Below are 13,165 nucleotides of genomic sequence, written 5' to 3' on the forward strand. Positions count from 1 at the left end.
GGTGATTATCACTACTATTACTACGTCAACTTGTGAGATTGAGGGGTGTAGTTTTAATGTATGTGTCATTACATGTTGGTTAGGACGAGGTACAGATTTAGTAGAATTATATAGGGCTTCATCACTATGTCTGGTTCACTCAGCTACTACTTCAGTCTAGAGATGGTTTGGGTTATTACGATGGACAGCTTCCTGTTTTGAGTCCTGTATTTTGGTGGTCTTCTCATAAGTTCTCTGCGCTGTTAGGGTAGTGGCAGGGATGTTGTAGCAGCCATATGAAATAATTTTGTTGATGATGGTTACATTTTTGAGAAGAAAGGGAAGAGAGGAGTGGCCCTCGAAAGGAAGTTACTATATACTAGATAGGAATGAATGAGACCCGCGGTCAGATGACTGTCACAGATGATTTATCTCAGTGTGTGTTTCAAGGGGCTAGTAAAAGAGTGGGAGGTAACTGTCCTGATAGATCTTCTCGTCAATATATCTATCTCGTTTCGTTGAAGGTGATCATCAGAGCCTAACTTTGAATCGCCATGTGTTCAGGTACTAAGAACTGCCATAGAACGAAAAGGCCACATCCCTTAGGAGGCAGAGGTTGGGTTCAATCAGGAGATCTGGGCATGTATGGTGGGAGGCAGCCTGTAGATACTCAAGGGGATTTGTGCATAAACGGCGTAAGGCACAGATTGTAGAGCACGGATGTATTGTAGGTAGTAACTGAGTTCAAATTATACTTTCCGTCAAGAATGCCCAAGTTGCAAGGGATACCACTGACCAGAGAAGTATACAAATGCTGAAAGACTCCATGCAATAAGCACAGACATGCCACGTTTCAAACGTCAGTGGTTTCAAGCGTCAGTGAGAGTATACGTACACTTCTCGAATGTCTGAATTATAATTATGATCATGTCACTATGATCATGGGCCTGGATATCCCATGTATACCGGCATACCAGTGTGTGGCTTGCATCCATAACGAAGCATCCTTCCCACGTGGATGGGCATGGCTGTCTGCATCCGCTAAGTGAGGTGTAAACCTGTGTTTAGTGTTCATACGTGGCAACATCAGATGAATAGTATTAGTACATAGCAGGTTCATTTTGGGGAATGGCTATATGTGTTCTGCATCCATAGCTGGCGATTAAAGTTTATGCAGATTGTCATGTGCGTGCGGTGACCTGCCTCGAGGTCTGTGGACTATCCGTATGCTGTCAAGTAGATAGTCAGCATCCTTGAAGGGAGCGGGTGAAATGTATTGGAAACACTTGCTATTGGAAAGGTTTCAGTAATTGTAGATTCCCTTTAAAAGTTAGAGAGGATGATTGCCACAGATACTTCCAGCCTCATATAAGTGTGATGTGAATTACTAATCTTAAGTTTTCGAGAAACAAAATCGTGCTGCATGATCGCTGTCCTGCATGAGAGTACAGGGGCGGTGAAGTTTGACATTTGTTGTCTCAACAGGGACAATCACTCCTTCCATGACCTCCATTGCCCTCACTGGCCTTGAGCTTTCTATCAGTTCCAGTACTTAGTACACAAAACTGCCGAAAGGATTCTACTTACTAGCTACTATATAAGTAGCGGACAGAGCTGAAGGGAGGGTCAATTTACTCGCTACTTCTGCTCATCCCACTCACTCCTTCGATTATCACCTTGCATCTGCCATAGCATGCTGGTCGCCTAATTGGGACAATGCTTCATCTCAGCGTCCAATAGCGTGATTCAAACATTATTATGACCATTGGTATTTTTCTGACGCCGCTTATTTGCAACCGCGTCAAGTTGGTCGCTGTCATGTGAGTCTGAACTGCCTAAAGGAACCATGTGCATCACAACAGGCAAGGTATATTACGAACCTCACAGTCCCAGAAGGCTATTATCCTCATCTACCCACGCCATCTGTTGAGCCTGATACATTATCGAGAAGCCCATCTAACTTTGAACAAACATTAATGAAAAGGTACCCCCCTACCAGTCAGATCATTGGATGCGTCACTACCTTGTTTGGTGGCGAAAGCGAGTTTCCTAATGCTTTAGCTTCTACAGTGATGTTTAGAGCATGGTTGGTTTCTTCTATACCGTGGTTCTGTGTCATTCGAAACCTCTCAAGGGATCAACGTCTAAGCCACCCATTTTATCATGAAGGTCCATGCCAGTTATGTTTCCTTGCGCAACTTCCCATCCAATGGACGTTAGATAGGAAACCATTTCCATCGACGGACTGAGTGAGGATCACCGGTTGATTTTCATTGGACACATGACGTCTTTCAGATCAACCCGACCTGCGAATAAGAGGAATGGTGAACTTGATACAGCATGCCGCGGAATGTGGATGTTGTGGGCGACTCCTAGAAACGAATGATTCGCCTTGCATGATGACCCAAAGAGATGGGAAACACGAGTCGTGTGCTGAACTCTATTATCTGCATCTGGTGAGGGATAATAGAGCCAGACTCGTCTTTAAGGTATAAATGTCCCCTCATCCATCCCTGTTCCTCGAGCCTGCATCCAAAAGTGTTAAGCTCTCACTAAGACCCAGATCGAAAACCCATATAATTACCCAGCTCGTATCAGTCATTAAATACTTGTTTCACGAGGTCTCTACAATCTTGATGACGCGACACCCTACTTCAAAGGGCTCACCTGTGGATCATGTCCCCTTTGAGCCGATTGCCATCGTCGGCATGGGTGGGTACCGATATGCACTCATCTCTTCTCTCTATACTAACCAGCATATAGCCTGTCGCTTGCCGGGATCGATTACGACCCCTTGCGATCTCTGGGATGTACTCGTTAATAGGAAATCGGTCCAGACCCCAACTGTGCCCGAAAGCCGGTTCAAAATTGATGCGTTCTACCATGAGAACCTGAATAGACCCGGCAGTTTCAATGTCCGTGGAGGTTACTTTCTTGACGGCAGTCCTCAGGACTTTGATCCCAACTTCTTCGGCATCACCCCGATTGAGGCCATGTGGCTAGATCCGCAGCAACGGCGTATGCTTGAAGTTACGTATGAGTGCCTGGAGAACGCCGGTAAGAGATTGGAAGATGTTGCTGGGGAGAGTATCGGGGCATTTGTGGGCTGCTACACCTCAGATTACCTACAGATGCTTCATCGCGAACCGGACTTCCGGCACGAATATGCAGCCACAGGGTCTGACCCTGGTCTCCTCAGTGCGAGGATCTGTAACGTGTTCGACCTACGCGGACCAAGGTGAGTGCCGGTAACTAAAGTATAGTTTCACATAAAGTCAATCCGACTGATCATATGCAGCGCCGCTATCAATAGCGCCTGTTCTTCATCTATGACTGCTATACATCAAGCATGTCAGGCACTTCAGACGGGCGAATGCGACGGCGCAATCGCAGGAGGCGTGAATCTAATTGTTTCAGTCGATCAGCACATGGATACCGCTAAGCTGGGGATCCTATCGCCAACATCCACCTGCCACACCTTTGATGCTGCAGCAGATGGGTACGGCCGTGCCGAAGGAGCAGGCGCCATCTACCTACGCAGGCTCAGTGATGCACTTCACAGTGGTGAACCGATTCGAGCAGTCATCCGCGGCTCAGCGCTCAATACGTAAGAAATTGCAGGATCCCGAAGCGTCGAATAAGCGACTGACTGTTGTAGAAATGGGAAAGTTAAAGACCAAGGAATTACCCATCCCAGTCTTGAAGGCCAAGAAAGGGTCCTACGTGCTGCTTACAAAAGAGCCGGCTTGGACCCAACAGACACACCCTATGTTGAATGCCATGGTAAGTATGCGCAATGAATTGTGAAACGCAAGCAGCTGCTGAAACTTCTTAGGGACTGGCACACCTGTTGGCGATCCCATAGAAGTCAAAGCCATTTCCAATGGAATGAATGAAAGACGGAGTCGCCAGCAGCCGCTACGGCTGGGTGCAGTAAGTATTCTCCGCAAATCTTCTGAGGTATATGGAGACACTGAGACTATTTATCTTCTTAAAGATTAAAGCGAATATAGGTCATAGTGAAGCTGCCAGTGGTATATTTGCTGTGATCAAAGCGGCGTTGATGGTGGAGTCTGGTATCATACCCGGAGTAGCGGGGTTCAAAACACTCAACCCAGCTAGTTAGTAGACAACTTTTCTCTGATGTTTGAATGCAGCCAACCATGCTAACAAATTAACAGTCAAGGAAGACGAGTGGAATGTGAAAATCAATGTGGATACCAGACCGTGGCCTGAGAGCCCTCCCACCCGGCGGGTTGGGGTATCGTCCTTCGGATATGGTGGCACCAACGGCCATCTGATTGTAGAGGCCGTGCATTCTGACCACGGGAGGCTAGTGTTCAAACCAGAGTATGAAAGCTCCTACCCCGGCAAGGCTCTGGTATGTTTCACAGCACACGATCGAGCTACACTAGAGAAGAACATCGAAGCGCACGCTTGTATCGTGGAAAATCATCGCCTTCAAGATCTCGCATACACGCTCAATTGCCATCGAACGCACTTTTCACATAGAGCCTTTACTATTGCACTAGAAGGACACGAGATAGAAGACTTCAGCAAGCCAAGTTTTGAGTTCGACGTGGCAGAAGATCCTGGCCCGATCGCCTTCGTCTTCACGGGGCAGGGTGCGCAATGGGTTGGCATGGGAAAAGATGCTATGCACAATCTACCGGTGTTTAGCACGACTATAAACCATTTAGATCAGTATATGAGGACACTACAGCCACCGGTAGGATGGACCATAGAGGAAGCTTTGTTGGGAAACATTGATTCACACCACATAGCGGAGCCTGATTTAGCACAGCCACTGTGCACAGCAATCCAGATCGCTATAGTCGATCAGCTAAGAACATGGGGAATCACCCCCTCCGCCGTCGTGGGGCACTCTTCCGGAGAGATCGCAGCAGCATACGCAGCTGGTTTGTTATCTGCTCGGGAAGCCTTTGTAACCTCTTTTTATCGTGGCGAAGCAGTTGCACAGAAAAGCCCTGGAGGCTCAATGCTTGCTGTAGGCCTCGGGGTGGACAAGATCGAACCTTATATTCGTGGCACAGACTTTGTCGTGTCATGTGAGAATTCCCCGGAGATTGTGACGTTGAGTGGCTCGACGAGTGCGAAAGAAAAGCTGAAAACGCAAATTCACGCCTCTGGTGTATTCACGAGGGAGCTAATAACAGGAAGACCCTACCACTCGCCCGCAATGGAACCTGTTGCTGAATCTTATGAGCAACTACTTCTGGATGCAAGCCGGAGGACTGATTCGTCTACCGCCTCAGAACGGCTCGCCCGGGTCCCAATGATTTCTTCTTTGACAGGGAGCCAGGTTTACGAATCTGATATCAATCCTAAGTATTGGGCGGAAAACCTCTCTAATAGGGTTCGCTTTCATGCAGCAATAGTCGCGCTTAACAGTCTGGAAGAGTTGGAGTTGAATCACTTTGTCGAGATTGGGCCTCATTCAGTCCTCGGTGAGCCGTTGAAGCAGATAATGTCTGCAGGTGGTATTTCAAAGGAATTCAAATACATACCGAGCCTTATCAGAGGATCTGATTCATGCAACGACTTGCTGCGGGTCGCTGGGCGTCTGTTCCTCGCCGGCTATGCTGTCCGCTTGCAGAATGTGACAAACGACTTGGCCAGAGAACCAGGGCCGCAACTGCTAGTTGATTTGCCCGCGTATCAGTGGAACTACACAAAAGACTATTGGCAAGAGACCCGCTTAAGTCAGGAGCAGCGCCAACAGTCAGAGCCTCGACATGATCTACTGGGGAGACGGGTAGCCGGCCTCTCTGATACCAATCATGTTTGGAAAAATGTTTTACGGCTTCGGGATGTGCCGTGGCTAAGGGATCATCGCGTGAGTGAATGCGTCTAGACGAGTACGAGCCCCATTATCTGACCATCTAGACAGGTTGGCAGCGAGCTTTTGCTACCTGGTGCAGCGTACATTGCATTGGCTATTGAAGCCCTGTGGCAGATTAGCGATACTTCATTCAGCCCTTGTGATGGAGTTTGCTTGAAAGACTTCAACTTTCAGCAAGGCCTTGTGATACCGGACAATGATCATGGGATTGAGGTAGTAACTCGACTGACGCGGGAGAGCGATAAGGGATCCGACTGGTATACATTCACCGTCGAGTCTCTCCTGGACAACCACTGGACCATCCATTGTGGTGGCCATATAACGGCTCGCAAGACCAAGCTTAATGTATCCAGCCAGTGTCACCAACATGTCATTAAGAAATTGCATCAACGTACCAACCCCGACAGGTGGTATAGAACGTTCGATCGAGTTGGAGTCTTTTATGGCAACACGTTTCAGCGCTTAGGGCAGGTCGAATCCAACGGCCGGGATTACGCAGCAGCAAGTACCATCGGGTTAAACCAAAAGAGTGGGACGATTGCCGGCGAGTCAAGATATGTCATGCATCCCGGAACTATTGATGCCTGTTTCCAGCTTGCCATTATCTCCTTCGAGCAGGGACGATATAATGTCATACCTTACAGCACCATCCCCATGCGGGTCGAAGAGATGACCATTGCTTATCCTGAAGAAACCGAAGGAAATGCATTCGCATGGACAGATGAGTGCCAGCGCCCCTTTTTCCGGTCACACATACAGCTAGTCAATTCGAATGGGCACCCGATGCTGGAATGTAAGGGAATATGGTTCAAGGAGCACGAGATGAGCTGGTCGGCTCGCTCGACAGCGGTCGTTCCGGATCAGAAGTACATGCAATACCGATGGCAACCTGACATTGACTATGCAGCTAAGTATCAGGGACAGTCATCCTACAAGTCGCTGGAAGAGGCTGCCCACGAATTAATTGGCCTGATTAACCACAAGCGACCGATGCAAAGAGCTTTCGTTGCTGTAGGAGACGACTATAGCCTCTTAGAGGCCGTGACGCGCCAGTTTCCCGTTACTGGAAAGTTAACCATTGCTGAGATGTTCGACGGGGATGTCAAAAAGAAACTCAAGTTCTCTCTACCGGAGGATACATCGATAATACAGTTCTCACCAGAAATCCCCCAGTTGTCTTCAAGCTTGCAGGGCGCACATGACCTTGTCATTTTCAAGGGCCAGTTGAATACGGCCATTATCCAAGAACTACAATCTATTTTGGTGCCCACCGGTAGGATGCTCATAATGCAGGATGGGAACACATCGGTAACTAGCAGCTGTCTGGATTGTCCTTCCATAATATCTAGGCCAGCATTAGAGCTATGTGTCTCACAGACTAGCCTGCTTCTCTCCCAGGAGTTAGAGTACGAAGGTGACCGACAACCAGAGCCAACAGCGGTTACCTTGGTAGTCAAAGAAAGTTCGGACCAACGTCTCGTGAGGGAGTGTGTGGAAGAGCTACAGGTCCTGGAAGTGGCTGTCGATGTAGTAAATTTGCACCGGACAAACCATGCGTTTCACCAACATACGGTGATTCTTGACATCGATGGTACCATTTTGTCGAATCCCTGCCAGACACAATTTGACATGCTCAAGAAGCTGGTTCTCTCTGAGGAAAGTGTGCTTCTCTGGCTCACTTTGGGTGTCAACCAAGGCCGCACTGCCGAAGGCGGGCTGAGTCTAGGATTCCTGCGGGTTGTCAGATCGGAGAATCCTGGAGCTAAGATCCTATCGTTGGATGTTGACTGGGAGGAGTCTCCCCAGAGCATCGCACAGGCTATGTTGGCAGTTCTGGGATCTGCAGCACCTCAGAGCTCTGGCCAGGAGATGGAGTTCTGGCTTCACGAAGGCATTCTCCACTCCAATCGGTTGGTGCCATGGACATGTCCCAGTACGTCTCCGAAGGATAGTCAGGCGGTTAAATTGCCACTGGACATGCCGCTACAGAGCGAATTTGTGAAAAGCGAGTTCATCTTCAGGGCCAATGAGAAGTTTTCGATGGACTCAAAGGTGGACGAACTATGTCTCCAGGTGAAGATGACCGAATATCAGGGTTGGGCTCCTGACCATCGCACAAAGCAACCGGTCATCGTTGTTGGCCATACAATTTCCAATGATCGCGAAAGTACACTTCGCCAGGTAGTCACACTCTCCGCACAGAGTGGGTACCAAACTATCGTCAAGGCACAGAAAGGTGCCTGTTTCGAATTTGAAGGTCTCGACCCAGCACTTCTTTGTGCTGCCCTTCCAACCGTATGCAAAGTCCTTCTCTGCATGAGCTGGCTAGGAAGAGCCCAAAAGGATGATCATATCCTCATTTTACATATGCCCCTCTTGTTTGCTAAGGTGGCCATCAGTCTTAGTAAGGAATTGAATGCCCGGATCACTGTCGTTGTAGCGACACAAGAAGAGAGTGAAGAACTATACGAAGCCTCGGCGTCCGGCATCCCGATTGTTGTGGTTGAGGATATGCATGCGTCTCATATGTCGCCAGTCCTCGAAGCCACCTCCGGGAAGTTTTCACTGGTGATATGCGATAAGTTCTCAACAGCTGGTCAAGAGGCATGGAGACATATATCAGCGGCCGGTCGGTTTGTCTTATGCAATGAAGGAATGGAAGGGAAGCTGGATACAGGTCCTTTTACCAAGGGTGCTTCTTTCCTGCCGATGGGATACGAAAACCTCGGTACACGACAAGGGATGGCGGCTGAAATCCTACAGGATGGTTTGGAGTTTTTGAAGAAGAACAAGGACATCTGGACGTCCCATGTGCCAGTTTACAGCATTGATCAAATGCCCACGCAGTCAAATGGCAACCAGTTCAATGCATCTCCAGGTTCAACTGGAGAGGTACATGCGGCAGTGCAATTCAAATATGGTGAAAGTTCGGTAAAGGTATGTTGCAATTCTCACTAGCCTCGTGTTTTACAACTCTGACAACGGCAGATCTTACCTCCGATCCAACGGGTCAAATACTTCCCTGATGCAGCATACCTACTTATCGGAGGGCTCGGCGGTCTTGGAAGCAGTCTGGTCCGTTGGATGGCGGAACGAGGTTGTCGACATTTCGTTTTCGTGTCACGCTCAGGCGCAACGCAGCCAAAGGCAGCACAGACCGTTGAGCTTGCTGAAAAGGCCGGCGCATCCGTACAGGTATTCCAGGCTGATGCTGGCAATGAGTCTGATATGAGAGCCATTGTCGCCCGAGTAATGAAAGAAAGACTGATCCGTGGTGTGGTGCACGCTGCAATGGTACTGCAGGTAAATAACCTCATTGTCTCCATCTCCAACGACATAATCTAATCACCCATTAGGACGGCCTACTCGAGGGCATGACGGCAGCGCAATACCAAGCTGCCGTCACCCCCAAACTCCGCATAGCACATGTCCTCCATTCCATCCTCATCAACGCTCCACTAGACTTCTTCGTCATGACCAGTTCGATCTCGGCCACAATAGGAACACCAGGCCAGACAAATTACAGTGCCGGGAACAGCTTCCTCGACGCGTTCGCAGTATACCGCCAGTCCCTTGGCCTACCCGCCTGCTCGATAGCGCTACCCATGCTCCTCGACGTCGGCGTAGTAGCAGAAAGCCAAACCGTCGAGGACTCTCTCCAGCGATTAGGCTTCTACGGAATTGACGAGGTAGAGATGCTCGAGGGTCTCGAAGTCGCCATGTCTCCGAGAAGTCCCAGTCATCTCGTGTTAGGGCTCGATCCTTCCCTGCTGCACCGTTCTGCCGGTACAAACCGTCTATTCTGGCATGGTGATGCTCGTCTGCGTGATGTGCAGCGTGACTTGGATCTTTTGCAGGGTTCGTTGAGAGCTTCGAAACCGGATGGGGAAGTTATCGGTGATGGGGAGGAGCTGGATTATGAGACGCTAATGGCGCACGTTGGAGATCGGATTGTACAGAAATGCGCGAGTATGTTGGGGAGGGAGATTGACGAGATTAATTTCAGTAAAGGGACTGTTGCCTCGTATGGACTGAATAGTATGATTGGGTCCGAGTTGCAGCAGTGGTTGTTTGGGGAGTTTGGACTGGCGTTGAGTTTTCATGCGTTTACTGCGCCGGAGATGACGTTTGAGGGGTTGACGAGGCAGGCGGTTGAGGCGCTCGGGGCGGGTGGTGCGAAGTGATAACAGGTTGAGAGACTGACTTGAAGTGTGAGGGATCGAAGTGGGTGAAGGGGCTCTGCTGAATATGTTATAGTATACTCTGAGACAAGAATGCCAGAATTTCGGTTATGAATGTAATTAAACTATTTTCGAGATACTCTAGAAGTATTGATTTCCCTTTCCCTTCACTAATCATAATGCCATAGTCTATTATGTCCACTTCATGCAGATGCACAACAACCCTAAAATCCACACCAACCCAATATAGACAATGAAGTATAAAAAGCCAACAAACTTTTCCCACCCTAACACCCCAACCAGCAGAACAATAACCCACAAACCCCCCAAACAACCCAAATAACACCAATCTAGTCCCTCTTCAACCCCACCCTCCCTGATCTCCTCAACCCAAAGAACCCCACCGCCGTACAAACCACCATCAACCCAAACATAGTCCAAAAACTGGCCCGATATCCCTCCATCAATGCCTTCTTCTCACTCTCTCCACCCTTCTCCTTCTCCTCAGTCACAACCGTCGAAATAACCTGCAACACCGCCATTCCCAACGCACTCCCAAACTGCGCCGAGGTATTGAACACCGCTCCGGCCAACGCCTGCGTATCATCCGGGAACACATTCGTGATAACGATCAATCCTACCGTGAAGAGTGCGTCAGCGCTAATGGGCTGCAGGAGTTGCGCGACGAAGGCATTCGCCCAGTATGTCCAAGCTGGGTTGATGACGGCCATGAGGAGCGGGGAGAAGGCGCAGAAGAAGGATGTGATGGTTACGATCCAGTAGGCGGGGATGCGGTGTACGAAGAAGCCGATTACGAGGTTGATGAGCACGCCGACGATTAGGCTGGGGAGAATGCGGATCGAGGCGCCGAGGGCACTGAGGGATTGAATTTCTTGGAAGCTGTTTGAGGTGTTTTGTTAGTACGTGGTAATGAAAATATAAGGGGGTGGTGACAAGGAAGGGAATAAAGCGGGAGGTGGGGACGTACAATAGACTGGCGAAGAGTTCCATGGAGTTGATTACTGCGTTTGACAGGGCGACTGTTGCGCATATGCTCGAGAAAGAGGTGTTTCTCCATAGTGCGTTGGGGATTAGGGCTGGTTTGCCGCGCTTGACTTGGAAATGGACCCAGGTGATGAAGGTGGGGAGGGCGATGGCGGCGACGCAGAGGATTATGATGCTTTCTGCGGAGCGGATGCGGGAGGGGTTTGCGCTGAGGATGCTGTGTTGTACACTGGTTAGATTGGGGCATAGTGTTAGTGTTTGAGCGTACTCACGCGAGCAGGTAGCAGAGCAATGCCATAAATGCTGAAGCAAGTCCAGCTCCCACCCAGTCGATCTTGGTTCGGACATTGCGGAGAATGTGTCCGTCTCGCTGCACGGGGCTCTTGGGTAATGACCACAGTCCGATGACGGTGAAGAAGAGAGTGATTCCTCCGGCGATGTACCAGCCTGCGCGCCAGCCAATAGTGTCAATTAGAATGCCGCCGACGACAAGTCCCAGTGAGAAGCCCAATGGCTGGCTCAGGCCTATGCAGGAAAATGCCAGGTTACGGCCTTTACCAGGGGGCAGAAGCTGCGTGACAATGGATACTGAAGAGGCGAGGTGCATTGAGAGACCGACACCCTGGAAGGCTCGCATGATTACCAGCTCAATTCCAGTTTGCGACAGACCCTGCCCAAGCATCAGGGCGCCGCTGGCGAGAGATCCGACTAGTTCAACCCATCGTGGGCCAATTGTGTCGGCAATTGAGCCGGACAGAAGGAGTGTAGAAGCCGTCGCGAGACTGCATACAGACGATGGCCATAGAGAGAGCGAAGGGGGCAGCTGGAGGTCTGCAGTGATAGTGGGGAGTCCGACTACAACCAAGCCATTGATCACACTGGCCGTGAGTGTGACGGCAAACAGCTGGGTGATGACGACGACTTGTTGCAGGCGCGACTTTCGGTCATCTCGAGGGGCTGGAAGTCGGACTTCTTCAGCGGAGAGACGGAGTGAGCTGAGCTCACTGGCCACTGTAGTGGTAGTTGTCGACATGGCGGCAGTGTGCGAAAAAATTTGGAGATAGCGACGCCGAGAAGCATGTCAATTCTGGAACCCATTGCGGAGTCCCCGCACTGGACCCGCTTTTGACTCATTTGCCCTAACTATTCTCTATACGGAGGGCGCCCTCCACTGATTACGACATAGAAAATGAAGTCAACTTTGGGGAATAATAGTGGACTCTACCACATGATATGGAGGTATCACTAAGCATATGGCCACTTCCATGGATTGTCAGCTGGGTCATATCCCGAATATGGGTGTTGACCAGTTTCTATATCAGGGTATGTCAGCAACAGCAGGCAAATTACTCATGATTCTAGGGTTAGAAACAGAAACTGCTGTCAAAGCAAATGATCCCCCACAGATTCCTTATGGGGCCTAGACCTACCAGTCGTAATCAAACCCAAATAAGCTATCCTAAGGTTAACATGTATAACCCACATGATTTTCTTTTGAATAGAACAAAGACCCCGGACGGTCCTCCATCGAGGAGAACAGCTTAGTGAAGAAAGGTGGCTTGTCGCGTGGAAAAGACCAGCAGCATCTGAACTTGTACTTTCCGTGCTATCGACTCGAAGCACATGAAGATCGCTCGGTTGGCGGATTGCCGAATATAACCTTGCTTCACACGCCAGTTGTCTACCAAGGCCTGAATCCCTGCCCATGACTCTGGAACTATATGAATTATTGGAATAGATAAGCCAAAGTATATATCGGTTGGTCGGTTTGGTTTCCCGTCAGCTGACCTGCCTGTCATTTCGCACTCCCCAATTGACTTTGTGCTTCAGTATCTAAACCAATCATCACATTACCATCGACCGAGGTCATTGTCTCGCCGTATCTTGCTCGCGGATTTGATGGTCATTTTATTCTTTCAATTGTTCATTGGTCGACTGACATGCCCTGCGCCGGATCCACCGAAGTTGCTAAAGATGGGAGAGGTCCACGAGATGAATGTCACGTTTCTAAGCGAATGGTTAGGAATCATGGAACAAGAAGAATTATGAAAACCCTTGGCATCTAATTAGCTACAGCCAAGGTAACTTTATGCTACTTGTGACCTATGACCGTTGAAAGGGGCCTGATTGAAGGTTC

At 49.4% G+C, this 13,165-nt stretch overlaps 2 protein-coding genes across 2 annotated transcripts; one reads left to right on the forward strand and one right to left on the reverse strand.

The window, feature by feature from the left end:
* Positions 1 to 1,825: 1,825 nt before the first annotated feature.
* Positions 1,826 to 10,058, forward strand: BO79DRAFT_236101 (polyketide synthase; the record flags this gene model as incomplete). Its single annotated transcript, XM_025684546.1, has 12 exons — positions 1,826 to 1,846; positions 2,640 to 2,691; positions 2,743 to 3,217; positions 3,278 to 3,586; positions 3,638 to 3,762; positions 3,815 to 3,912; positions 3,977 to 4,100; positions 4,161 to 4,360; positions 4,400 to 5,836; positions 5,891 to 8,779; positions 8,831 to 9,145; positions 9,199 to 10,058. The coding sequence occupies 12 exons, from the start codon at positions 1,826 to 1,828 to the stop codon at positions 10,024 to 10,026; spliced, it is 6,873 nt and encodes a 2,290-aa protein (XP_025542372.1). The 3' UTR covers positions 10,027 to 10,058.
* Positions 10,059 to 10,373: 315 nt separating this feature from the next.
* On the reverse strand, positions 10,374 to 12,061 carry BO79DRAFT_279703 (putative MFS transporter; the record flags this gene model as incomplete). The annotated part of the gene is made up of 3 exons (XM_025688003.1): positions 10,374 to 10,923; positions 11,012 to 11,245; positions 11,301 to 12,061. 3 exons carry the CDS (start codon positions 12,059 to 12,061, stop codon positions 10,374 to 10,376), a joined length of 1,545 nt encoding a protein of 514 aa, XP_025542373.1.
* Positions 12,062 to 13,165: the final 1,104 nt, after the last annotated feature.

Source organism: Aspergillus costaricaensis (assembly GCF_003184835.1).
Source record: "Aspergillus costaricaensis CBS 115574 unplaced genomic scaffold BO79scaffold_7, whole genome shotgun sequence".
In the NCBI taxonomy this organism is placed as follows: Eukaryota; Fungi; Ascomycota; class Eurotiomycetes; order Eurotiales; family Aspergillaceae; genus Aspergillus; species Aspergillus costaricensis.